General features: G+C 39.5%; 2 protein-coding genes and 1 long non-coding RNA gene across 3 annotated transcripts in view; 1 reads left to right on the top strand and 2 right to left on the bottom strand.

The window, feature by feature from the left end:
* The window catches only part of LOC125780360 (uncharacterized), a 114,428-nt gene extending 87,858 nt beyond the window's left edge, over nt 1-26,570 (bottom strand). The window contains exon 1 of the mRNA XM_049462641.1: nt 24,693-26,570. Coding sequence (XP_049318598.1) covers nt 25,056-26,570 — 1,515 coding nt within the window. The 3' untranslated portion in view covers nt 24,693-25,055. The remainder of the gene's footprint in view (nt 1-24,692) is intronic.
* On the bottom strand, nt 474-4,239 carry LOC125780382 (uncharacterized). The gene is made up of 2 exons (XM_049462683.1): nt 1,449-4,239; nt 474-1,309 (listed from the first exon to the last, which is right to left on the bottom strand). Exon 1 carries the CDS (start codon nt 3,017-3,019, stop codon nt 1,685-1,687), a length of 1,335 nt encoding a protein of 444 aa, XP_049318640.1. The 5' UTR covers nt 3,020-4,239; the 3' UTR covers nt 474-1,309; nt 1,449-1,684.
* Nucleotides 8,452-11,823, top strand: LOC125775645 (uncharacterized). The gene is made up of 2 exons (XR_007421229.1): nt 8,452-8,787; nt 8,844-11,823. It is a non-coding gene; the product is annotated as an uncharacterized LOC125775645 (long non-coding RNA).
* Nucleotides 26,571-27,420: the final 850 nt, after the last annotated feature.

Raw genomic sequence — 27,420 nt, 5'->3', positions numbered from 1 at the left:
TCAAAATTCAATTATTTTTATGACAATATTAATGCCGAATAATGTTTTGAAAAAACATTGTGATGATATATAATTAATTATTGGAATTATTTATTTCCTGACCTCCCTTAGGTACATGGACAGATGAACTTTTCGAGATCATTCAACGTCAAACTAATCTCCCATGCTGCTTCAATTTCAACAAGCACAAAATTTCACGATCGGGCACAGCTACTCTTTATCTGATCGTCACTGGTCACTGTGCTAGCAAACAATGCAATAATCCTTTATATTGTTATCTGGATGAAGAACCCGAAGAAGGAGATTTTTTTATGACTATTAGGATTATTGTAGGTAAAATTATTATTTCTAGGTAAAAAATAATCCTTGAATTTTCATTGTAGACCTAATTGTTCTTTAAATACTAATAAATTAATGATATCAATGACAATGTGTCCATCTGCGCATGTGTGGATCAATCCATGGATCAATCTGGCCGTACTTTTCTTCATTTTCGACATTCGTTAAGAAAATTCAAATGAATTAGAATTCATCATTCGATTAATTGATGAAGGTAACTAGTTACACTCTCATGTAATTAGGAAAGAATAGATTTAGGGACAAGCAAATGTGTATCGGAATGTAACATTATTTATGTAAAGGAGATTCTAAAAATGAGATATTTGAACGTCTTAAAAATTGATATTTCATTCTGATTTGACATTCGCTTGATTTTGGATTTATTTCTCTTTAATTACGTGCGATCGTTAATTACCTTTTAATAAGTGACTTTTCATTGAGTTTTTTTTCAACGGGCATCGCTAATGAGGGTACAAAGTTAATTGTTTTATACCAACTTTGAAATTTTGGTATATTCCATTACGAAAGACAATTTAATTTTGGATTGGAACACTTGTATTTTCTATTTCATATTTTCGTTTAAACCAATTATTTTTCGATAATTTCAACTTGGTTGTTTTAAAAACTATTCATATAGAAGATGCATTTTAAAGTAATTGTTATTTTTTTACATTTTCCTTTGATAATTTTGAATACGTCCTGTCTGACTCTAATAATGATTAACAGGAGTTAAACCATCTCACATCGTAATAAGAGTTAACATCAATTAACCGTCTTCAACTAAGATTATTAAACTAATATATATTTGGGTTAATCTTGCAGTACGTAAATAAGTCCGGAAGGACGAATTTGTTCACAGCCAACTATTGTTTTATTTACTTTGTGATAACCATCGTACAATAACCAATTTTGTAGCGCTGAACAGTAGGCAACATATCGATCTCCGAGACGACTAATTATTCCAGCTAATCTGTTGGAAAAGAATTGTTAGAATATTATTGTTTGTTAATTAGGAACGAATTGTATGAGATTCGTAGGCGGAATGAAACAATGTAAAATAAAACGTAACTGATAAGACTGAGTTGCGTAAGTAAATTTATATACTCTACCTGTAATTGAATTCTCGGCATATCACTGTAGATATTTCGTCGATCAGGCACATTGAAGATTGAGAGATGTCAATGAAGAGATGAAAATTCGACGAAGTGGTCACTACACATTTTCCTGGACATGATTCCTTTATACATCGAACTTTCTTCAAGTATTTATAGAAATGTAGAGCTTTCTGCAAGTCAATGCATTTTTGGGAACGGTTGAAGAAATTAGGACACAGTACTGCGATATTTTAAACGTATTCTCCGCAAATATTACAGTTATACAGCTTCTGTTCACTGGGTACACTGTCAAAACATGCTTTCCAAACTTTAGCATATGTACCACTAGTAGTTAAATCAATTGTCGATATTTCTGAATCGATGCTGGGGCTGATATGATAAATTTGTGTCTCAACGAAAGAAGGTGAGACAAGAACTCGGTGCTCATTTGTTGATTGCAGATTTTCATTATCCACTAGCTGAGCAATTAATTTTAATGGGTCATTTTCGGTGGTGGCATATCTCATTAATGTCAAATAATTGGTATTACATTCAGCTGCATACCATAAAACGTGTATTATCGAATCAAGACAAGAATTTTTCCGGACATGTATCACATCCCCCTTAATTGCAATTGCGCTTTGAGAGTCACCGTTTTGATGTAGCTTTACTTCACGATCATCACATTTTTTTTCTTTAAAAACATCTGTATAAAAGTTTTTAGTATCGATACAATACAATGAAGAATTTTCTTTATTCCTCCAGTTGTCTCGAGAATTTGTGTCAGGGTCCTCATCTGGGGTAACATAATGGAATTCTTTCTGTGATGAATCAGCTTTGATGGGTCCTGTGAATGTACTATAGTTTTCCTCATTCAGCTGAACATAAACTGCTGCTTCTGGTGTTACTCGTGTTGTAGAATGACAAAATTTAATTTTTGATTGTTGATCATCGTGTAGCTCCCAACGAACCATTCCTCTGAAACAATATGCAGTAAAATGTTCGGATTCATAGTGAATTACACCTGCCAATCGATAAATTGTGGCGTTTAACTCCAATGTCGTGGGAAACTCCTTCAGTCGACAACGTTTCCCAGATTTGTAGCTCAAATCCGGACGAACATTCAACTCCACGAACACTTGATTTGAATATACAGTGTTAACACTGCATTGCATTTCACATGATGAATTAATACAAGAGTAGCGTTTATGCTCGTTAAAAGCCTGGAGATTCTTAAGAGCTTCAAATCCATTCGGCTCCCTGAAATTTTTATGGTTAATATATAAAAGTGGTACTGGTACTGTGTATTCACCACAATTGAGGCACGTATAGTGACGTAATGCCGAAGGTTTTGATTGGAAACATTTTTTAACAATAGACGACAAATAATCTTTCAAATCGACGATATAAGATTTCAGTGCTTTGATCACGCCAATACACTCTTTACTTGGAAATAACTCTGTTAGTAATTTCACTCTGTCATTTTCTATGCGTTGAGATGGTCCATTTTTTACAAAATCAGAAATAAACTTCAAGGTTGGATTCTCTGAATTTATCATCTCCTGATTGTAATTTTCGTCGTCCATAGCTGCCGTGCTTAAAATTTGAATAATCGAATCGAAACCACAAGTGTTGATTGCGAAATGATGATTCGTGTTACTCAAAGTAGGCTTTTTCACAAAATTGCCATTACGCAACAGCCAGGATTTATGGGAATGACCAGCGAGATTATTGCGGCGTCCTATATCGGGTTGAGGTTGAGAGTAGACGCCCGTCACGTTTGCAATCAATTTTCTATGCCACTTGCTTCGATTAGTATCATCAGTATCAAAATCCGAGTTCTACAATGGATCAATCGTCGAAGATTGAAAGCTAATATTCGAGATTAACTCCTCAGGCATTGGGGAGTTATTATCATTGGCAGAATCTTGTGATTCTCCATCATAATTAGCATCTGGAACATCAGAGATATCACCTTCAGGTGACGGGGCTCTTTTGAAATTTAAAGACTCACCCTCTGGACTTCGATTTTTCTTTGCCAGAGGACTCGGGCAAGGGCCTTCGTTTTCGCGAGATACTTTTAATTTCGAATGAATTTCGATTGCACTCGATGAGGCGTCGTCTAGAAGAATTTTAACGAGTTTATCTGCTCTAATTAACCCAGAAAAATTTTTCAATACATGGTTTTTTATATTAGAAAAGTGACCTTCTGAATAACTGGAAGTAGCACGACCTCGTATATATGGCAATGGCACTGCACTCCATAGACAAAATTCTGTTGCTAGGGGCATGAATCTAATTAGGAAATCATTAAAATAGAAAGAATTAGGTTCGCAGCCTTCAATTGATACTTTTTTCGAATCTTCTAAAATTTTTGTTATCCATGCCTTCACACGGCTTTGCTCGTGAAATTGTTTTTCTTTAATACTCTCATCATACAAAGTCTCTTCACCCTGCCACTGCTTATCGTCAACTTTAGTGTTATAGCCATGGTCAGCGATTTTTTTTTTTCCAATGTTTTCCGACTTTCCAATACAGAAATCCCATTCTTAAGCCTCGTGTCTTGGTGTTCATGCCCAGCAACAATACATGTCAGACGGAAAATATTCTCAAACTCATACGGAGACTGACTGTCAATCATTAGTGAAAAACAGAGCATGAAAAAATGTCTAACTTTGGAAAATTTCATTTGTTGGAAACAAATCCATCGACGCACCATGCTCATCAAATGAGCAACATCTAATCGTATAAACGTAAAAATTTCCGGACGATGTTTGAATTCTTCATGTTCACTGGCTATTAGAAAACAAGTTTCATTGTAAGTTTTCACAGTTTGAAAATTAAATCCTAAGCATAATCCGTTCATTAATGCCCGGGACGAGTCACAAACTACTTGCTTTGGTTTCAAAGCTCCATTGTCCTGCCAATCTTTAATAAACTTCCAAATTATCCCTGTGTCTTGAGATTCAGTCAGCATATCATGCACAGACACAATTACGCCGTCATAGTGGATTACAATTGAATACAAAAATATGTGTCCTAACAAAGTCTTATTTGGCCGTTCTATTTTCCGAACAAGGCTACCAGTCCCATCAACAGATATTGAAGAATAATCCCTCGTTATTTTACGATATTGATTATATGCATGAAGCTGTTGATGTGTGCTGAAGATGACCAAAAATTTATTTGAAATGACATTGTGGATGGATCCTTGGTATTTCCCATATCTCATCATTTCTAAATTTTCCACAACGTTTTTTTTGCCTGCTTCAATTTCGTATAAATTATTGGAAAATTCTTTTTTTGCCTGACGAACAGCTTCTGTTTTCGGAACTTGAGGAGGCAGACGACCACCAAATTTAGTTTTTTCCTTCATTTGTACTTTCATGTAATTCCGGCAGCCTTTGTAAAACGCCTCTTCTCCCACCTTCTTTCGACGTTCACCGCGTAATTGCCGCTTTACGTCCTCATGTTTAGTACTGAGAGTAGTTTGTGTCCTAATAGTCATAAAAACATCTCCTTCTTCGGGTTCTTCATCCAGATAACAATATAAAGGATTATTGCATTGTTTGCTAGCACAGTGACCAGTGACGATCAGATAATGAGTAGCTGTGCCCGATCGTGAAATTTTGTGCTTGTCGAAATTGAAGCAGCGTGGGAGATTAGTTTGACGTTGAATGATCTCGAAAAGTTCATCTGTCCATGTACCTAAGGGAGGTCAGGAAATAAATAATTCCAATAATTAATTATATATCATCACAATGTTTTTTCAAAACATCATTCGGCATTAATATTAATATAATTACAGACGGACAGTCACCTTGATTTAAACTGATCTAGTCATCCGGATCATTTATGTATATACATATATGTGGGGAATGAAACACCACAATTATTAAAATCTAAAACTATTTATTGTAATAACGCTTGTATTCTCGTTGGTGTCTAGACAAAGAGTGACGCTTCTTAAAACTATAAATTAAGAATTCAGTGTAAGCTGAAATTCCAAGAATGTGCAGAGAATGAATAACTGACAAAACAGAGTTGCCACATCTGTGTGCCCACAGTACTCCCCCCAAATAAAGTCCTGGTGGACTTTTTTAAGGTTGAGTTCCTTATTAGATCCTAGTCCGGGTGCTTGGTGCAGTTAGGCTGGTTGATGTATGTAGCGAATTCATTTGCTTGGTAAGAGTACGGCTGTGCGGCGTACTGTTGTCACTGGCCAATTGGTATGGTTAAGTGGTTGTTGCGAATTTATTTGCTCGGTGAGAGTACGGCTGTGCGGCGTACTGTTGTCACTGGCCAATTGGTATGATTAAGTCGTTGTTGTGCAGTTCTCGGTTAGGGCTATGGCGGTTGCATAGGAGCCTAAACGTGCGAGACTGGGTTAGGGTCTACAAGCGACCGATTGGATGTTTGTGCAGTTCTCGGTTAGGACTATGACGGTTGCAGAGGCGTGCGAGACTGAGTTGAGCGCCTTATCCCTGTAGGTTCCGACTTTGCTACCGTTTGCAGCTTGCAGTCGAAAAGGAGTTACTATTTTGAGTTTACGAGAAAGCGGAGTTGCCGAAATCCGTGCCATTGTCGACGAGGAATTTCGTACTCGATGTGCGGTCGTAAATGAATAGTTGGCGATGTGTTTCATAGCGCGTAGCGTAGCGCAGCGGCCGGTTGGCAACCTGCGCGAGGGTTGATTGTGGCGTTGTGCACTTGATAGTGTTGCATGTAGCATGGAGGCGGCGACTGATGCAAAGTGCGTTGAGCCGAATTCACGTTGACATGTACTGCAGTGATTGTAGCGTCGTTTTTGGTTGTGCGTGTTGCATGATGACGGTTTGTAGTACCTGCGACAATTGATATGTGGCCGGAGGTTGTGATATTGGTTGATGAAGAGGTCAGAAGTTGGGTAGTTCGTACATCAGGATATGGAGGAACTGTTGCTAGCAAAATGATGATGATGATTGCTGCTGCTACAAAGTTTGCGGCAGTGGTGGTGGTGGTTGCTGTTGCTGCTGGTAGATAAGCGGTGCTGTACTTATGTGCGTTGCTCCAGCGACAGGTCCTGTTGAAAAGATAGTGATTTAAGTTAAATATATGTAGGTGATGTTGAATTGGCAACTGCAGTTGTAGCGTCCGTTGTTGCTATTACTGCGCTGTTTTTGGGATGGTGCTGTTGCACCTGCGATTGCAGTTGCATTTGTACGTGTTGGTTTTGCTGTTGTTGTTGATGGTTGTAGCCATGTTGTTGCGCTGTACCAGCGAAATGCGGCGACATACAGGTGGCGGTGGCTGTCAAATTGGTCTGATACAAATCGCTGGCGCTAATGTAGTAGGTGGTGGTGGCATCGTTGGCGGCTGACGCCTGAATGATGGCTGGCGAGAGGTCCGTAAGATCGGTACTGGACGCCCATTGGATATCTTGTCCGATGTCGAGACCGTAGGCGTACAGGTGGCGTATTGCGATGGCCGTTTGTGCCAGGTGCAGTTGCGCGGCCTCGTAAGCGCAACTGGGCGGCAAGGTGATGTAGTGTTGATACACTGTATATTGTACCAACTATGGTGTGCTATTCAGTCATAGGGGTCACCAATTATGTGGCGTTGTGAAACACCACAATTATTAAAACGATACAAATATTTATTTAATAAGCACTTCTATTCTTAATGGCGTCTAGACAAAGAGTGACGCTTCTAAAAATTCAAAACTAAGAAAAAGGAATTCAGTGGAAATTGAAATTCCAAGAATGTACAGAGAATGAATAACTGACAAAACAGAGTTGCCATATCTGTGTGCCCACACTATCTTTTTCGATATTGAACTTTTACGGTATGGGAGCATCACGTATACATTGTACGATTGAAATACATAGTGAAATACCATAGACCTTTTTTTAAATTAATTAAAATATAATGCATAATTACGTGTAAAAGAATGAAACCAAGGTATTTATTATATACAAACGATTTGCTTTCCATTGGTTAATATTATTTCGGTCTACAAATGAAAATTAGTGGGGTGGGGTGCTAACTTCCCATCATTATTTTATTTAATTAATTAAAAAATAATGAAGGGTCTACACAATTTTTTAATTGTATTACAATGATCTACAAAGGTCCTACTATTGATCTAAATAAAAAAACCAATGAATTTTCAATTATGTGGTGCCAAATACCAGTCACCCCGGGAATCGACAATAAAAATGAAATTACCTTATACAAGTTTAAAAAATTGTCATCACTCATATTAAATACCTGCTGCCATTTTTGTGCAGTTGATAGCTCTGCAAAACCCTTAGAAGTACATAATTGATTATAAACTTGGTTTAATAAAGCGATTTCTCCATAAAGATCATCCATATCCACATTAAGTTTTTGCAGATTTAAATTTTCAATTATGTTTACAATATTGTCAAATTCTATATTATTCTTATGTTACTCAGTGTAAATAACCAGTTCGTGTTATTAAAATCAAACCATTTATTCAGGTACACTAGGGATTCGTCAATAAATAATAAAAAATCCCCTTGAATTTTTCTAGTCAGTTCCGGTGAAGATAACAGTTTAATTTTTTTGCCTATTTCATAGCCAAAAAACAGATCTAGTTTTCTTTGTGTTAATTGATATCTAATCTAGTAAGCTATGAGCAATGTGGAGTCTCCACAGGCAATGGGCACGGCAATGCAGCTGGTATTCTATATATTCTATCCTGTCGAGATGCCCCGTAATTGTACAAAACGAGTGCTTGAGTGATGTGGCGTCGACGAGTGGCAACATCGATTCAGCACTAAATCACCAATCTATAAATTTCGTTTAACAAATTCATCGACTAAACTTTTCAAAATCTCAAAGAAATCAAATAATGCGAAATAAAGTATTTTTGTGAACTTTATTGTTCTCATAAAGTATAGAGTACAATTACCTGATATAACGTAAAATACTTTATAATAAAGTACGGGTGGCAAGCCTATCCAGGGTATAATTGCGAGATCGGTTTTTGTAGCCAAAATTCTTGGTAACCATTTTTGAACTTGATTTTTATTTCCTTGTTTGTTGTCAATTCTATAAGTTCTTCTTCCAGCTGAGGTGACATTGCTGTGTTGACATTTGAAAACGGATCCAACACCCATTCTGGTATTTCCAAGTTCAAAATGTTCTGGTATCGTTCGGTGAAGTCAATGTGGAGGTTTTCCAAATGTTGGCAGTAGGCAAACAATTCGTTGTTACTGCATGATACTGATAAATTTGGAAAATTGTGAAACTCACGTCTGCCCAGATTCTTTTTGTGTAGAAGCAAATTTAGTTTATTGCCTTGCAGTTGGAGATTCATGTCGTTGAACAATTTATACAGGTCTGTCATGTAAGCTATATCATTCTTTGACGTTATGAGCTTGCCTTGAAATTCTGTATCTTTAGTTTAGAAGAACTCTATAACAGAGTCAAACTGGTTGTAGAATCGAGTCAGACAATTGCCTCTTGATAGCCAACGAACTTCAGTATGAAACAACAAACGATTGAAATCCTCGTAACACAAAGCTGATGAAATAATCTATCATTCAAAGAGCTGTTGCAAATTTTATTGACTGCTTTGATGACACGTTGCAGTGATTGAAATAGTTTTTCACTTAAGTTTCTAGCAACTAAATGTTGTCTATGAATAACGCAATGTACACCAAGGACATCTGAAATTTTATTTTTTAAGTGCGCTATTAAGCCTTTATGGCACCCTATCATAGCCGGAGCGCCATCCGTAGCAATTGAAATAATATTTTTCAAAGGAATCTCTTTCTCATCGCAAAACTTCTCCAATATATTGAATATGGTTTCGCCTTTTGTATCGGTCTCTAAATTTCTAGCAAATAATAGTTCTTCACATATTTTCTCATCTTTAATAAACCTCACGTAAGACAACAACAATGCTTCATTAGTTGGTAAAGTGAACTCATCGAGCTGAATTGAGAATTGGCTTGTCCCCAGGTGATCGCACAATGATTCTTCAATGTTTTCAGCCATTTCATCAATTCGTCTTTGCACAGAATTATTAATCAAAGGAATTTTTTGGATAATATCTGCGGCCGGTTTATGAAGCACGGTAGTTATTACTTCATTTATTGCTGGCAATATTAACTCTTCTCCGATGTTATGTGGTTTGCCTTTTTGAGCAATTAACAAAGAGATATTGTACGAAGGTCGAAGTCCGTCGTAATGCATAAACTCGTTTATCTCATTCGACGCTCAATCGTACACAACAAGTCCGAACAAGTATTCAATGAACCAGTCGATAGGACAGATATATGAACTACGCGGAGAGAAATATAGAACCGAGTATGAGCAATCTTTTAATTCATATTAGTTGATGTTCACATGTTGTTGTTGAGAGTCGAGAGCTCATGTAGTCGTTGTCTAAGAGGCCTCCTAGCTAAATAAAATTACAAATAACCCCCCCAGGCCTCTACACAACGCCCCCATTTTCTTTCTGGGTCTCTTACCACCCCCCTTGACACCTGCAGCGCCCACAAGGGGCGTTATCGCCCACTTTGGGAAACACTGTTTTAAATGATAAGAGTTGTGATTTACATATATTATTATTGTAATAAGTATATTATGTTTTTAGGATATTACGATAATATATCATATACATATATAGCATATATACATGCATACGAAATTATATAATATTATCAAAAAAAAGAAATATTTAAAAAGTAGCTTTTATTTGGACATTAACTACAAATATTACCATGAAAATAGCATAATTTAATAAAAATTGATCGATTTTGCATGAATTCACAAAAATTCGCAAAATTATATTCATATCAGTTGATACGATAACATGTAAACGTATAAAAATATAAGCCAAAAGGCCAACATGGGTCTGTAAAAGCAATGTATAATTCTGAGCATAATTTTCATTGAATGCTCAGCTCTGTTCGCTCATCACTGTTAAAATTTCTCCTTCTAGGCCAAAAGTGGTGAAATCCACTAATAGGATTTTGTTAGCTCTTGACAGTTCACACGCCTGTCCGCAATTGAACCTTCTCTATATTATACGTTCTCTGCTGGATACTAAGCTTAATACTATAAAAATTGCCCCTATTTATATTCACCAGTACAGTTCAATTTTTATATTTTTCTGAGTTGGTATAAAACAATCGATTGAGGTATGTATTATATATTTTATTGTTAGAGTTCTGAACTTGTCCCAAAAAAATGGTAAATCAATTAATCTATCCTTTGAGTCTGGAATGATCATCCGAAAATTTTAACTTTAAAATGTTAGCTAAAAAATAGACATTAAAAGAAAATATAATAATAAAAAAACGTGAAGATTGAGAGAAATATTGAAATCTAAGGCACGACTTCGATTACTTTGGCAGAGGGGTAAAAAACAAGAATTTGCGTATAAATGGGGTATGTGGGGATAGGGGAGCTTCTCCTGAGGAGGAATATGCAAAAATAATGTTTCTAACACTTAAGTTTAAGTAACATGCTAAGCTTTTCAAAGATTCTGTTCATATATGTAGTATGTCTGTACATTTGTATATATGAATAAGTCAACAATATGATGACTTGTCTACAAAACAGAAAAACTTGGACCCAATTATTTAGAAAGTTTGTACAGAAAGAGTACAAAGAAGACCATAAAATGAATCTCAACCAAATACGAAATAAAATAGTTATTTACCTTCTTAGAAAAAGTTTTGGAGTCGGTCCAAAATGTCTATTTTACAATGAACGTAGCATACAGATGCCACTTTAATGGGTAGGGGAGCTAAATAATATCATATATACCTACTTAAATATCTGGAACTAGTCTCTCAGTTTTTGAGACATCGCTCCGAATTTTTGCAAAAGTCCATTTCTAAAGAACAACTTTTTCAGAACGACCGAAAGCGAATCACTACAGCATATTTTTGTCTTACAAAATTAACGATAAAATTAAGAGTAGCTGCTAGCTATCAGGAAGAAAAAAACTGACTCTCATAAAGAGCGAAATAACGAAAAAGTATAAAAAAACTAGCAGGAAAATATCAAAATGTGTTCAAAAATCACTTCAATTAATTTAAAATAGTTTTTTTCACAGTTCAAAGTAATTAAAATAAAATAAAAAATCAAAGAAAATTCGTCAAATTTTTCTTGGTTACACATGTTTTTAACAGCTGTTTCATCATAAAGCTTAGTATCCAGCTCTCAAGTAATGTAAAAACTTCATATAAAAAAACGCTTAAGAAACGGTCAAGAAACTTTCCTGCGATGAATTTACATGGTACTTTTTTCGCAAATTTAAAAGATCTCATAGCAAAATACATATATTTGAATGTAACTAAATGTTAATAGGCACAGAAGCACTTTTTATTTTTCTTGTAAATAGAAGCATATATTAATGGATTTTAAAGATATGTAAACATGAGTTTCAATACTTTATTTTTAAGTTTCCATTAATGATAACAATGAAAAGCGCTTAGATGCACCTTCAACTATTGGTAAGTTTTGATCCCCAGGCTCGTCGGCTTCACTGTTTTCACTAATGCTTTCTTCGTCAACATCAAAACTACCGTCGTTTTCTTTTAATATAATATTGTGCAATATCGCTCAAACTAATATCCACTGGCATGCAAACTTTACCTAATTATCACTCTTTATTTGAATTTTGAGTTCTTTCAAGCTATTAAAACGTTCTTTCAATAAACCAAAGCAATGCTCAATTCTTATTCGGTACTGGCTGAACGTTCTGTTGAACAGAATTCGTTGATTCAAGGTGCCTTCCGTTGCGTTTATTCTAAAAGGAGTAATAAGGCTCGAAGTTAATTTATATGCACTGTCTGCAGCTAACCACTCTGATCCTGTTAGCATTTCAGTGGCGTTTGTGGACAGCTCGCAATTGTTGTATATCCTAGCGTCGTGAACACTACCGGGATACCCCAATACCATATGACGAATTACTAGTTTGTGGTCACACACACATTGAGCCTTAAGAGAATATATATGCTTGCGAGAAAAATATGCTTCACAATCTACAGTAGGTTTTTCCACCAATTTTATCTCCGTTCCATCTACGTAGCCAACACAATGTGGTAGCTCACTGAGTGTTTAAACAACTAAAGCTCTACGCTCTACAGGGTCCGGCCAAAACAGAAACTGAGTTTTCTTTTTAATAGTTGCATCAAATACTCTGTTGGTCATGACCTATTGAGAAATTTAAAATACAGCTGAAACACAAATTTTAACTGATACATATGTAAATAGCTCACCTGTATTACTCCACCATCGCTAATACCAAACAAACTAGCAATTTTAGTAATTGTTGCTCCTTCTCCACATGAACCCAGTCGGTACATTACTACAGCCAATTGAATTTGGATAGGGAACTGTTTACATGAACGTGGACCATTGAACACTTCGTCATCCTTTATCAGATCAATGATAAAATCAAATGTAGTTTTGCTGACTCGCACAATTTTTCGAAACCTGTTTTCATCCAAATGCGGTAATACATCTATTAAAAAGTTGGGTGATTTTGGGGCAGAATGATGAACAAATGTAGATCCATATCTAAAGTATGCAGCAGCTGCCAATGCAAAGCTAAAGTCTTCCATAATTTCATCTTCCTTTTTGCGTTGGATTTCTGAAATCATTTACATATTTACATATGTATGTATGCGCCTTTAAAAATTTTAGCATTGACGCAAAACAGTTACCGTCATGTTTTCCAAACAGCTCCAACATTAACAAATCAAATACTAGTGCTTTTTCCCAAAGTTGAATAAATTTTGCTTTTTCGCTAACTTTCGGCATTTTAATATTTTGAATAATAATAATACATAAGTGGCATTTACACAAGGAATTTGAAGTTCATGTAACACACTGCGTATTTGCATAAATTTATGCGATGGGTAACATTATACATACGTTTAAACGAATACCCTTAATATAATAGTAACTCTTACTAATTTCGTAATGGATTTCTTAAAGGCTAGCCAGTGAAAAACGCTACTCCCTTCCTTTCTTTTCTTTCCTTATCGGCAAAATGTGTGCACAGGAAAGACGTGGTGAAAACGCAGAAATCAGCCATCTTTGCTTTGTTTTCATTTGAACAATGTTGCCATTGCCCAATACGCATATATAGTTTTGAGCACATCTTTGTTTTCAATTATAATTTTTTACAATATAAAATATCAAAACTGAAAACAAACTATTAAAAATAGTTTATATATTTATAAATAATAGCATTCGACTCTGATTTTGAGTTATTTTAAGAAAATTTCAAACATATTGAACAGATTGAATTATAAAAGTTGATAATTACTGCAGTATATCGATATTGGCAACCCTGCGTTGTGAGAGAGCAATCAGCTGCGACGTTTGCTGCGGCAAAATCCAAATGTCGCGGATTCTCACGTCATCGTCACGTCAGAGAGAAGGGAGTAGCGTTTTTCACTGTTCAGTTACATTGCGCGCCCATAAGATAGGTCGTGCCAGCTGACACGACCCACGGTTCTGCGTTGTTCACTAACTAGCCTATTAGTCTTTGGTTCATAGCGTTACGGCTCAAGTGGCTTGCACACAATTGAGCTTCTTCGTATATTCGCAAGTGTTTAGTATTCATGAATGTCAAAGAATCCTAAGCAAAGATTCATAAGTATTGTGAGCTCATAAGCAAACACTTGTGAATATATGCTTCAAACAAGCTAAGCAGCTAACAAGCCAAAACTCTCTCTCTCATATATGTAAGTGAGCAGTATTCACACTTATACTCATTCCGTGAATAATTTGCTTGCTTCATACTCAATTTTTCGCAAGTGGCTCAAAGTTGTGTTTAACCCATTCACTGCAGATCACTGGTACTCGTCCAGGCAAACCGCTTTTGTGCAATGTTCTCCAGATTGTGCGGGCACTTATTGGTTTACCCATTGTCTCCGCTATATCTTTTGATATTTGAACAGCGTTTGAGGCTGAATTTATTTTTACTTTCTGTATTATCGATCGTATTTCAGTGTCAGTAAGGCGATTTGGTCGGCCCGTTCAACAGTTTGCTGTTTACCATGTTTATGAATCTTTTTTTTTTTGAATGTTCAATGGTGTTTTTCAAATATTACTCCGATTTCGCGCAAATATTTACCTTTTTTCAAATTTAATATGATTTTGTAACCATTTCAAAAGTTGGTCGCCTACCCATTGCAAAATATTTTAACGACTTAAACTCAGAAAAAACAGTAATGTAACGGTTTCCAAAAGATATTTGGCGCTTCCCCGATATAAGTATTAAAAACAAACAGCGGTTGTTGCCACTGTTTACTTTTTTTCGATGCAAAAAAACGAGTGTATTTTTAGTTTAAGTGAATTATTTTAGGATGTGTTTAGTTTTTGTTAGTTATTAATACTTAGTTAAACTCTTACGAGTATAGTATAAGTTTTGAATTCTATAAAAAGCTTTTTATTATTGTATTAAAAACTGCGTTGTAATAAACACTTAAATATTGATACAACTCTTCTTCTTCTTTACTGGCGTAAACACCGCTTACGCGATTATAGCCGAGTCACCAACAGCGCGCCAGTCGTTTCTTCTCTTCGCTACGTGGCGCCAATAGGATATTCCAAGCGAAGCCAGGTCCTTCTCCACTTGGTCCTTCCACCGGAGTGGAGGTCTTCCTCTTCCTCTGCTTCCCGCGGCGGGTACTTCGTCGAATACTTTCAGAGCTGGAGTGTTATCATCCATCCGACAACATGACCTAGCCAGCGTAGCCGCTGTCTTTTAATTCGCTGAACTATGTCAATGTCGTCGTATATCTCGTACAGCTCATCGTTCCATCGAATGCGATATTCGCCGTGGCCAATGCGCAAAGGACCATAAATCTTTCGCAGAACCTTCCTCTCGAAAACTCGTAACGTCGACTCATCCGTTGTTGACATCGTCCAAGCCTCTGCACCATATAGCAGGACGGGAATTATGAGTGACTTATAGAGTTTGGTTTTTGTTTGTCGAGAGAGGACTTTGTTTCTCAATTGCCTACTTAGTCCGATGTAGCACCTGTTGGCAAGAGTTATCCTGCGTTGGATTTCTAGGCTGATATTGTTGGTGTTGTTTACGCTGGTTCCAAGATAGACGAAATTATCTACAACTTCAAAGTTATGACAGTGACGTGAGTGCCAAGTCGCGAGTGCGACGACTGTTTGTTTGATGATATTTATTTACATGCACATATAATTATATATCAGCATCTTTTAAGATGATTTCAAAATTTTTAATTTTTAATTACCATAAACCTATATTAAATCTATATTTAGGTAATAATAAAAACACAATTAAATAATAAATATTTCAAAAGATTTTATAGAATCATTATGAGATAGGACAATTATAACATATGTACATATATACATACTTAAGTATATAATTTGATATCAAATATATATAACTATAAATTATATGCAAAGTCGTTTGCGCATATCAAATGAGCAAATCTATAAGCGTACATTCCTTAACATTGAAATTATCATTACTTTTCTAGCTTAACACTGAAAATGTTTAATTCTGCTATTTTCGAGTCCTCTGATGCAAACCTCTGGTGAAACACGCTAATAATTTGTACCCCTGCAAAAAGTTACGGTATCTGAATCGTAAACCTTTTCTATAATAAACGTTCTCTGGTATATTTATGTAAAGAAAACCTGTAATTCGGTACCAGCGGAGAAGTGCTGATCTTGCATATTGCACTTACTGCAAGCAATAGCCTACGCTCGCGCCCTTGGCTGAGTAACCAAATATCAAATGTTTTAAGCTAAATGATAAAGAAATTAAATTTTATAAATTCAATATCCATTTCGTAGTGTCCGGGTCCGGTCATAAAACCAAAAACATATTTTTTAATTGGCGCTGCAGCAGATCGAAATACGAGAGCAAATTAAAGTGATCGTACACATAAAAAAGAACCTGAGCAAATAAAAATACGTGAATTCATTAAAGTGACCGTACCAATAAAAAAAACCCGAGCAGATCAAAATACGTGAACACATTAAAGTGGCCGTACAAATAAAAAAAAATATCGAGCAAATCGAAGCACGCGAACAAGTGACAGGTGCAAATAAAGAAACTTGAATCCTTCGAAACGTCCAACATTTTCCGAACCCTAAGATAAATTGTAGGACCTAAGGAACACTACACTAACGTGAGAGCATAATTATAAGCGAAACAAACTCTAAGCAACAATCATTTAAAACAGTGTTGTCCAACGTGACTGTGTGCACGTTATTCTAGCGTCAACTGATCGCAAAATTCCTCTTTGCTTGCCTACGAAGTTGAATACAGTAGCACAATCGTGCTTTCACAGACACTTGTCTTTTTTTTATGGATACGCCAAAGGTGGGTGTAAATCTTCAAAAGATATTGTTGGCCCGTACCAACAATTATGCCCGATTCGCATACAGCGCATACGTGCTAAAGCACCCCCTTGCCCACAGACCTGTGTTTCCCTGCGGAACTACCTATAGGCTTTCCTTCGCAGGGCAGGTATTGTTTAAATATATAACATCTCTTTTATTTATAACTTCTTATTTTGTCATACGTTTGCAGCTTCTCGGGACTGCACTCTCCATCTTACCGTGATTTCCTCTTCCCGCAGCCTTTGCATAATATATGCTATTATCCCACATACCATGTCCCATGCTAGGTGGGATGTTAGCATTAATTTTACCACATCCCTTGAGCGTATGGGTAAGGGCTTTCCTACTTTATCTGAGAGTATTTTCCTTTCCTTTTGGAAGCGGACACATTCCACCAGTATGTACATGGATTGCATCATCCGACACTGTTCTAAATGCACAACAAGTTCTCAACGCCAGTCTGTGGACCGAAGCAACTCCTCTCATATATGAGCTGTGTTTAATAGCAGATATCCAAATTGGCGCCGCGTAAAGAATGATGGAGCTACTGATGCTTGTCAGCAGCTTTCTGACTAGTTGTCTGGGGCCTCGCATATTGGGCATTATTCTCGCTATTGCCGACACGGACCTCGCCGCTTTGGTGTGTGTGGCTATTAAGTGCTGCTTAAACGAAAGTCTTTGGTCTAAGATTACTCCAAGGTATTTTAGATGTGGACTTGACTTTATTGTATGCCCATCAATACATATCTCGATTGTTTCCACCTTTTTTCGACTACTCATCAGAACAACCTCCGTTTTGTGAGCTTCTAATATTGCTGATACTTTCGTTGCACTTGTTCCTCGCCTCGTCCAGGGTTTTCGCTACTACTACGACCGCAATGTCGTCCGCATAACCTACTACGTTCATCGCGTCTGGCATCGCGACTCTCAGAACCCCATTGTACATAACGTTCCAGAGTACAGGGCCGAGAACTGACCCTTGCGGAACACCGCCTGTGACTTTGTATGTTTCAGGTCCACATTCAGTTTCGTATACCAATACTCTGTTGTCAAAGTAGCTGGCCACAATTCGTATAAGGTAGTCCGGAACCTTTAGCTCTGTCAGGGCTCTAATGATTAGAGTCCAGTTCGCTGAGTTGAAGGCATTTTTGATATCCAGGGTAATGACAACACAATATTTTTTGTCACCCCAGCGCCTTCTACTCCCTTCCAATGCTTTTCCCGCAATATTGGTAACCGCATTTATCGCATCCACTGTGCTTCGTCCTTTTTTGAAACCGAATTGCATCGGATTCAACCCAGGGTCTCCTTCCGTATATTTCTCAAGTCGCTTGCAGATAATTGTCTCGAAAACTTTTCCAGCCGTATCAAGCATACATAAGGGTCGATATGACGAGGGTTCTTCTGGGGGCTTATCACCTTTGGGGAGAAGAACGAGGCGTTGACGCTTCCAACATTTGGGGAAGATCCCTTCCTTCAAGCAGCTTGTATATGCGTTTTGGAACAATGTTGGCTTTCTTTCGATGATACGCTTGGTTACGAAATTGGGTATTCCGTCCAGGCCGGGTGCTTTGCCTATCTTAATTCTTTTCACCGCATGCAGTATTTCTTCGTGGGACACTTCAGCGATTTCGTCCGCGTAAATTTGGAGAATTGGCACTTGCATGGGTTCGCATCTTGGAAATAAACTACGAACTATCATACGTAGGATTTCGGGAGATATAGGCGGGCTTCTTGATTTACCTATTTTCTTCATCACGATTCGGTAGGCTTTTCCCCAAGGGTCGTAATCTACCTCTGAGATAAGCTGGTTAAAGGCGTTTCTTTTGCTTTTGGCTATGGCCTTATGGAGTTCTATCCTTTTTTTCCGGAAGTTTATTAGGAGTTCCGCGAAATCCTCTCTTCCTCTAGCACGTTGTTGCCTACGTCGGAACTTGAGACATTCAGCCCTCAGTTGCGCTATTTCTTCGGACCACCAGTATAGTGGGGCTTTGTTTCCTCCGTCTTCTCTTCTTGGCATCGTGGCATCGGCTACCGTTACTAGTGATTTTATTATGTGTTGTATCTGGCTCCGAGCGTTCCCTTGTTTACTTGGCTAATGGCGTATTCGAGCATTTCCGTATCACAAACTTTTGTTCTCCAGCGTCTTATTACGCTTTTACCTGCGAAAGAACCAGAGTTTTGCTTATTTTGTATATTGATATCAAAAATTATAGCTTGGTGATCACTGTGTGTATACACGTCCGAAACTCTCCATGAGGTTTGGGTTGCAATCGACGAACTTACGAATGTGAGGTCAATATACGATGACGCTCTTCCTTTGATAAAAGTTGGTTTGTATCCGTTGTTAAGGAGTACAAGATCAAGATTTGCGAGTGATGATAGTAGGGCTGTGCCCCTCGCGTTTGTGATCATACTCCCCCATTCAACCGCCCATGCATTAAAGTCACCAGCAATGACCAGAGGTGTCTTTCCTCTTGCGCGCGATGTGAGCCTAAAGAGCATATCCTGGAATTCAAAAAGGGATAGGCTCGGAGCGGTGTAGCAACTGTAAAAATGTATGCCCTTTATCTTTGCGTACACGAAGCCTTTTTCTTTAATGGTCTGAATGTTTTCAAAAGGAATATTGTTCAATGTCCATATCGCAGATTTCGAATCTTTGTCTTCGATCCAGTTATCATCATTTTTTGGGGTCTTATATAGTTCACTAAGTAAGAGTACGTCTGTGTTAAGGTCCAAGGCGGTTTTCGTCAGCAGTGCTTGGGCTGCCGAACAGTGGTTCAGATTTAACTGAAGGCACCTCATCTTTCTGGTCTTGCGGCAGCCTTTTTATACGCTGGGCAGCTAAAACTTCCAGTCGGGTGCTTATTTGTCCCATGTGGGCATAAGAGACATAGTGGCTCCTTGCTGCATCCTTTTGCAGCATGCCCCTTTTCACCACATCTGTAGCAAGAGCCGTTGAGATCTCTGCTGCTTTTACAGCTACGCGATATATGGCCAAACTCAAAGCATTTGAAGCATCGGGTAGGTCTTGTAATTTCCCGGACCCTACAATTCACCCAGCCTATTTTTATTTTGTTTGCGTCTAAGAGTTTTCTTGAAGTTGCCAAAGGGACACTAATAATGGCAATTTGCGTTTCATCTCTAAGCCGTCGCATAGATTTGATGGCACTACGTTCTACATTCTCTTCGTCAGGAAGTTTGTCGTTTATGGACGTACATACTTCCTCGGCTGTCGTTGCCTCATCTAAATCTCCAATTTCTAGCGTGATTGCTTGTGCAAGGACTTTAACTTCTGCAATGTCTTTTAGGACCTCTATTGCGCGTTCCTTGAGTATTTTAGAGGGCTCCTTAGTTTTTGCTTTAAGTTTTAGGAGAAGTTCACCTTTCGCTGTTCTCCTTGTTTTGCTCAAGCTGTCACCGAGGTCTTGAAGTTTGGGGTCTGATTTCATTTTCTTTATCATTTCTGCGTAAGACATCTCACTGGTCTTCGAAATCACCAGGGCATCTGTGCGCTTCAGTTTACGTTTTGGGACCTTTGGTTCGGTTTTTTTCAACTCCGGTTTATTACGTTTGTTTTCCACCAGTTGCCATTCAGGTGCCTGATCATCCGGGGGGGCCCTGTCAGGTATTTTCGTTTGTTGCGTTTTACCAAAGTCTTTTCGTCTCTTACTCTTTGACGTTTCTATCTCGTTTTCAAGCTTTCTCTTCGCTTGCATCGCAATCACAAACCACGGCGAAGTTTGGGACGTGTTTCCCCTCCTTTCACAGGGATTTGGATTGGTAGCACACTCAGAGGCCGCTAGCTCATATAGTGAGGTTATCCGTCCTATTGTGTCCCTCATGGCCTGATGGATAGACCGTCTCTTTCCATCCTCGAGCATAGTAACCAGATTGCCAATCTGTTCGCCGAGTTGATAAAAGGCTGGCATATTTCCGCCAGTAATGGGTTTCCTTGCTATAGGGGTTACATTTTGCTGCTTGTCTTGTTCATCACCCACTGCTGTGCTGCTTTCGTGGTTGGCATGTAGTGGCGGTGTTCGCATTACATTTGAGCTTCGCCTAAAGGCCATGTGCTCGTTTACATTTTCAAGTTCAGTTTCCGTGTTATTTTTAATATTCTTTGTGGTGTTCATTTTGTTGGGTCCCCCCTCGAGGCCGCTATCTCTGCTCGCTATGTGCAATCGCCGTGATGATCCCGTGGTTATCTTTGCAATGCAGGGAGGTCACGCAAGGGTTGACGTAGGTCCTTATGGATACATACGTTCAGTGCCAGATCAGCGTTAATTGGGAGCAAGGCTCAACCGAAATTGCAGCGCCAACTTAATGACGGCAAGCATAGAACGTACCTCGAAGCCTTGCCGGGGTTTTAGCGGGACGGAAGGCAGACGTAACATTAGCCGGTGAGCCATTTCGGCAAGATTTCACTCCGCTTACTAAAGTCACCGAATGCTAGGTCTGTCAGCTCCAAAATGCAAATTTTGAAAACCGTTTCCAGTAGATTTCCACCAGAGTCTTACTGGGCTTAGAGTCTGGTATCCGTCTTGAAAGAATTAGTCCAATATCTGTATGTTGTTGGTTGGTTCAGCCGCTCCTGACATGGAGGCAGACGCTGCCCAGTGAGCCGCTCAATCTGAGTCCGACGCTCCCGGGATTTTTCTTTGTTTGACACGTAGTTTTGGGCGGTGCCGGTTCGCCCCATCACAGAGACTTCGTCAGGTAGATATAACCTTTTAAGCTATACCCTCCATCCCTGCTGCTTTGGTCGGGGACTGTTTATTAGTTATTCGCAGCTAACCTTCATATCTGGAGGCCGTTCAACTATTCGCCACCTGCTGTTGGTGTGAGGTGTCTGGCACTGTCCGTGCGCTATTGTGCGCATAGGCCGTGGACAATGCTGATTTAAAACAACCCAACCCAATCGAAGCGTGAAACTCACGCAAATAAAGAAAAATAAATCACTAGCCGCACACCGGACATACAATGTGGGAGTATCCTAGGAGGGAGCCCGAGTACAAAAGGAAAGGGGGTATCAACGAGGATTTTTACGCCGCGAGATGGATGATCGTAAAGTGTAAGTTATACTTAAAAGAATGTATAAAAAATATACATTCTTATGTACTTATTTTATTTCAAAACATAATTAATTAAAAATTAAGAAAAATTGAAAATTTAGCAAATATGATAAGAAATGTTGTCGCTCAAATGCTTAATTCAGAAGGACGCTACCTAATACAGAATATTATTGGGACTGACACAAAACAAAAACCGGTAGTGGACCAAACCATTGATGAAATACACAGAAATAATTTATCAGAAATTGACAAAATCCCGGAAGTAGTCAGATCTTTAAGAGAATTTTCAGGCAAACCAACTGAGTTTAGTTCGTGGACAAAGAGTGCCGAAGGGATATTGCAAATTTACGAGCACACTAAAGGTACACCTAAGTATTCTAAACGTCATAAGGAACAAGACAATGCGAACATAGCTTTAGAATCCTACAGTACCCCTCTTAATTGGAATACGATTTCAATGCGTTTGACGACATATTAATGACAAAAGAGACTTAAGAACTCTAGAATACCAAATGACTGCACTAATTCAGGGTCGACAGTCAATCCAAGATTTCTACCAAAAAAATGTACTCTCATTTATCCTTTATATTAAACTTAATAAGTTGCATAGATGTTAGCAAGGAGTCCGTCCGATTACTTACCGAATTCTACAGAATAAAAGGCCTGAACACATTCATAAGAAGACTCAATGGCGATCTGTCACGATTGTTGGGTACTACAACAGAGGCCTTATTATAACCAACTTCCACGACCACCACCACGAAAACCACAACCGAAACTGGAGCCAAAGGGTATCGATTCTAGCATAAGTCCACCAAGTAAACAACAAAGAAATTTTCATGTAACTACGAGCGAAGAGCGCGCGAAACCCCTATGCAGCCGTAAGACCATTATAAGGACAACTACAATGAAAATCCTGAATACCAAACTAAAGAATACGATCATCAGTACAACTACGAAAACAAACGACTTCTCAGACAATCATTTTTTAGGCTGAAAAACTTTTCGTCGCCTTATTTTAATTGTAGAACGGAGAGTGGTGACATGATTAATATATTACAGGCTCTAACAAAAACTACGTACAGCCAAATATGGCTAAAAAATACCAAAATGACAAGAACTTTTTCGAAATCATTCATCATACGTACGCCATCCTGTTTAAGCCACCAGTAATAATTATTAAGTTTTATCTTTTCCCTTCTCTTCCATCTTTTCATGCAATACTTGGCAATGGTACTCTTAAATAACTATTCGCAATCATCTATAACAGTGTTTCCCAAAGTGGGCGATAACGCCCCCTTGTGGGCGCTGCAGGTGTTAAAGGGGGCGGTAAGAGACCCAGAAAGGAAATGTGGGCGTTGTGTAGAGGCCTGGGGGGTTATTTGTAATTTTATTTAGCTAGGAGGCCTCTTAGACAACGACTACATGAGCTCTTGTTGAAGTAAAGAAAGAGCGACCCTTTGTACTAATAAATACAACTCTGTAATATCATATGTTTATGCTGAATTAATTAATAAATATGTCCTCTCTCTTCCGGTTTGTATTTCACGCTAAACAGGTTGTTTTATTCTACTGTGTTAAATTATATCACAACTTTAACAGGTTATGGGCCTATGACACAAAATAAAATAGAAAATTTTTCGGGAATCGTGTAAAATAAACGTTTTGGTATTTGTTAAACGCGGATTAATTATTTTTAACGAAATAATTTCGGATTTTGCTGCTTAAAAAATGGCGACAAACGCGGTAGCTTTCCCGTTCGAAAAATTGAAAGGGCGTGAAAATTTTGATACTTGGAAGCGCCACGCGAAGTCCTATCTAGTGATAAAAAACTGCTGGAGGGTAGTTGAAAAAGAACTCTTCTTCTTCTTTACTGGCGTAGACACCGCTTACGCGATTATAGCCGAGTCAACAACAGCGCGCCAGTCGTTTCTCCTCTTCGCTACGTGGCGCCAATTGGATATTCCAAGCGAGGCCAGGTCCTTCTCCACTTGGTCCTTCCAACGGAGTGGAGGTCTTCCTCTTCCTCGGCTTCCCGCGGCGGGTACTGCGTCGAATACTTTCAGAGCTGGAGTGTTTTCCTCCATTCGCACAACATGACCTAGCCAGCGTAGCCGCTGTCTTTTAATTCGCTGAACTATGTCAATGTCGCCGTATATCTCGTACAGCTCATCGTTCCATCGAATGCGATATTCGCCGTGGCCAACGCGCAAAGGACCATAAATCTTTCGCAGAATTTTTCTCTCGAAAACTCGCAACGTCGACTCATCGGTTGTTGTCATCGTCCAAGCCTCTGCACCATATAGCAGGACGGGAATTATGAGCGTCTTATAGAGTTTGGCTTTTGTTCGTCGAGAGAGGACTTTACTTTTCAATTGCCTACTCAGTCCGAAGTAGCACCTGTTGGCAAGAGTAATCCTGCGTTGGATTTCCAGGCTGACATTGTTTGTGGTGTTAACGCTGGTTCCTAAGTAGACGAAATTATCTACAACTTCAAAGTTATGACTGTCAACAGTGACGTGGGGGCCAAGTCGCGAGTGCGACGACTGTTTGTTTGATGACAGGAGATATTTCGTCTTGCCCTCGTTCACTGCCAGACCCATTTGCGTTGCTTCCTTGTTCAGTCTGGAGAAAGCAGAACTAACGGCGCGGGTGTTGAGACCGATGATATCAATATCATCGGCATACGCCAGCAGCTGTACACTCTTGTAAAAGATTGTACCTGCTCGATTCAGTTCTGCAGCTCGAATAATTTTCTCCAGCAGCAGATTGAAAAAGTCGCACGATAGGGAGTCGCCTTGTCTGAAACCTCGTTTGGTATCGAACGGCTCGGAGAGGTCCTTCCCGATCCTGACGGAGCTTTTCGTGTTGGTCAGCGTCAGTTTACACAGCCGTATTAGTTTTGCGGGGATACCAAATTCAGACATCGCGGCATAAAGGCAGCTCCTTTTCGTGCTGTCGAAAGCAGCTTTGAAATCGACGAATAGGTGGTGAGTGTCGATTCTCCTTTCACGGGTCTTTTCCAAGATTTGGCGCATGGTGAATATCTGGTCGGTTGTTGATTTACCAGGTCTGAAGCCACACTGATAAGGTCCAATCAGTTTGTTGACGGTGGGCTTTAATCTTTCACACAATACGCTCGACAGAACCTTATATGCGATGTTGAGGAGGCTTATCCCACGGTAGTTGGCGCAGATTGTGGGGTCTCCTTTTTTATGGATTGGGCATAGCACACTCCATCGTTGGGCATGCTTTCGTCCGACCATATTTTGCAAAGAAGTTGATGCATGCTCCTTATCAGTTCTTCGCCGCCGTGTTTGAATAGCTCGGCCGGCAATCCATCGGCCCCTGCCGCTTTGTTGTTTTTCAGGCGGGCAATTGCTATTCGAACTTCTTCATGATCGTGCAATGGAACGTCTGCTCCATCGTCATCGATTGGGGAATCGGGTTCGCCTTCTCCTGGTGTTATGCGTTCACTGCCATTCAGCAGGCTGGAGAAGTGTTCCCTCCATAATTTAAGTATGCTCTGGGCATCGGTAACTAGATCACCTTGGGGGGTTCTACAGGAGTATGCTCCGGTCTTGAAACCTTCTGTAAGCCGCCGCATCTTTTCGTAGAATTTTCGAGCATTACCCCTGTCGGCCAGCTTATCCAGCTGTTCGTACTCACGCATTTCGGCCTCTTTCTTCTTCTGTCTGCAAATGCGTCTCGCTTCCCTCTTCAACTCTCGGTATCTATCCCATCCCGCACGTGTTGTGGTCGATCGTAACGTTGCGAGGTAGGCAGCCTGTTTTCTCTCCGCTGCGACACGGCACTCCTCGTCGTACCAGCTGTTCTTTTGCACTTTCCGAAAACCAATGGTTTCGGTTGCAGCTGTACGTAAGGAGTTTGAAATGCCGTCCCACAGTTCCCTTATACCGAGTTGTTGACGAGTGCTCTCGGAGAGCAGGAGTGCAAGCCGAGTAGAGAATCGTTCGGCTGTCTGTTGTGATTGCAGCTTCTCGACGTCGAACCTTCCTTGTGTTTGTTGGCGTGCGTTTTTTGCTGCACAGAGGCGGGTGCGAATTTTGGCTGCAACAATATAGTGGTCCGAGTCGATGTTAGGACCTCGGAGCGCACGCACATCTAAAACACTGGAGACGTGTCTTCCGTCTATCACAACATGATCGATCTGGTTGGTAGTTTTTCGATCCGGAGACAGCCAGGTAGCTTGATGGATCTTCTTATGCTGGAATCTAGTACTACAGATAACCATATTTCGGGCCCCGGCGAAGTCGATCAGCCTCAACCCATTTGGGGATGTTTCGTCGTGGAGGCTGAATTTACCGACCGTAGTACCAAAGATACCTTCTTTGCCCACCCTGGCGTTGAAGTCGCCAAGCACGATTTTTACATCGTGACGGGGGCATCTCTCATAAGTGCGCTCCAAGCACTCATAAAAGGCATCTTTGGTCACATCGTCCTTCTCTTCCGTCGGGGCGTGGGCGCAAATCAGCGATATGTTGAAGAACCTCGCTTTGATGCGGATTGTGGCTAGACGTTCATTCACCGGAGTGAATGATAGTACTCGGCGACGGAGTCTCTCTCCCACCACGAATCCCACACCAAACTTGCGCTCCTTTATATGGCCACTGTAGTAAATGTCACAAGGACCTACTCGTCTCTGTCCTTGTCCCGTCCATCGCATTTCTTGGACGGCGGTGATGTCAGCCTTTATCTTTACGAGGACATCTACCAGCTGGGCAGCGGCACCTTCCCAATTAAGGGACCGGACATTCCAGGTGCATGCCCTCAAATCATAGTCCTTATTTCGTTTGCCATGGTCGTCATCAAAAGGGGGGTCTCTCGTCCGATGCTGTTTTTTTCTTTTCATTGGGGGTGTTTTTTTACGTGGCGGGTCCCAAACCCAGCGCACAACCCTATGCAGGGGATATTTCGCCTTCTCACTTTAGCTCGCCTTCAAACGGATGTTCTTAGGCTACCCAGAGGATACTTGGTCAAAGACCGGAAGTCGTGAGCTGCTTGAGTCATATGTAAAAGAATCGTTTCTGGCCACTCCCAAGTGAATGGCGATCAGAGAACTTTCCTCACTTGCGTGAACTTCTACACATGACTCCATCCTCCTGAACTTCTACACATGACTCCATCCTCCAAACTACCTGCAGAAATTTCGGACAAAGATAAAGAGTGTGACGAGCGTGCATTAGCTGAAATAACTTTAATGATAGAACCGAATAATTTTTCTCACATTGCCACAGCTGAAACGGCATATCAAGCGTGGAATGCATTGTTCTGTGCGTACGAAGACACGGGTCTTACGCGGAAGGTAGAACTTTTAAAACAATTAGTGCAGTGCAAGCTTAGTGACTATGTATCAGTGCAAGAATACGTGAATGCTGTTGTGATGACGTCACTAAAAGTCAGAAACGCTGGTCTCAATATAGACGATGAGCTGACAGCTTCGTTAATGTTAGCAGGTCTATCGGACGAATTTCGCCCACTCGTACTTGCCGTTGAAAATACGAAAGAGAAACTCA

This window comes from Bactrocera dorsalis, chromosome 1 (assembly GCF_023373825.1).
Source record: "Bactrocera dorsalis isolate Fly_Bdor chromosome 1, ASM2337382v1, whole genome shotgun sequence".
NCBI lineage: Eukaryota > Metazoa > Arthropoda > Insecta > Diptera > Tephritidae > Bactrocera > Bactrocera dorsalis.
This window is presented reverse-complemented; position numbering and strand designations above follow the sequence as displayed.

Coding starts and splice junctions, on each gene's coding strand:
- LOC125780382 (XM_049462683.1), bottom strand. CDS start 3,019: ATGGACGACGAAAATTACAATCAGGAGATGATAAATTCAGAGAATCCA.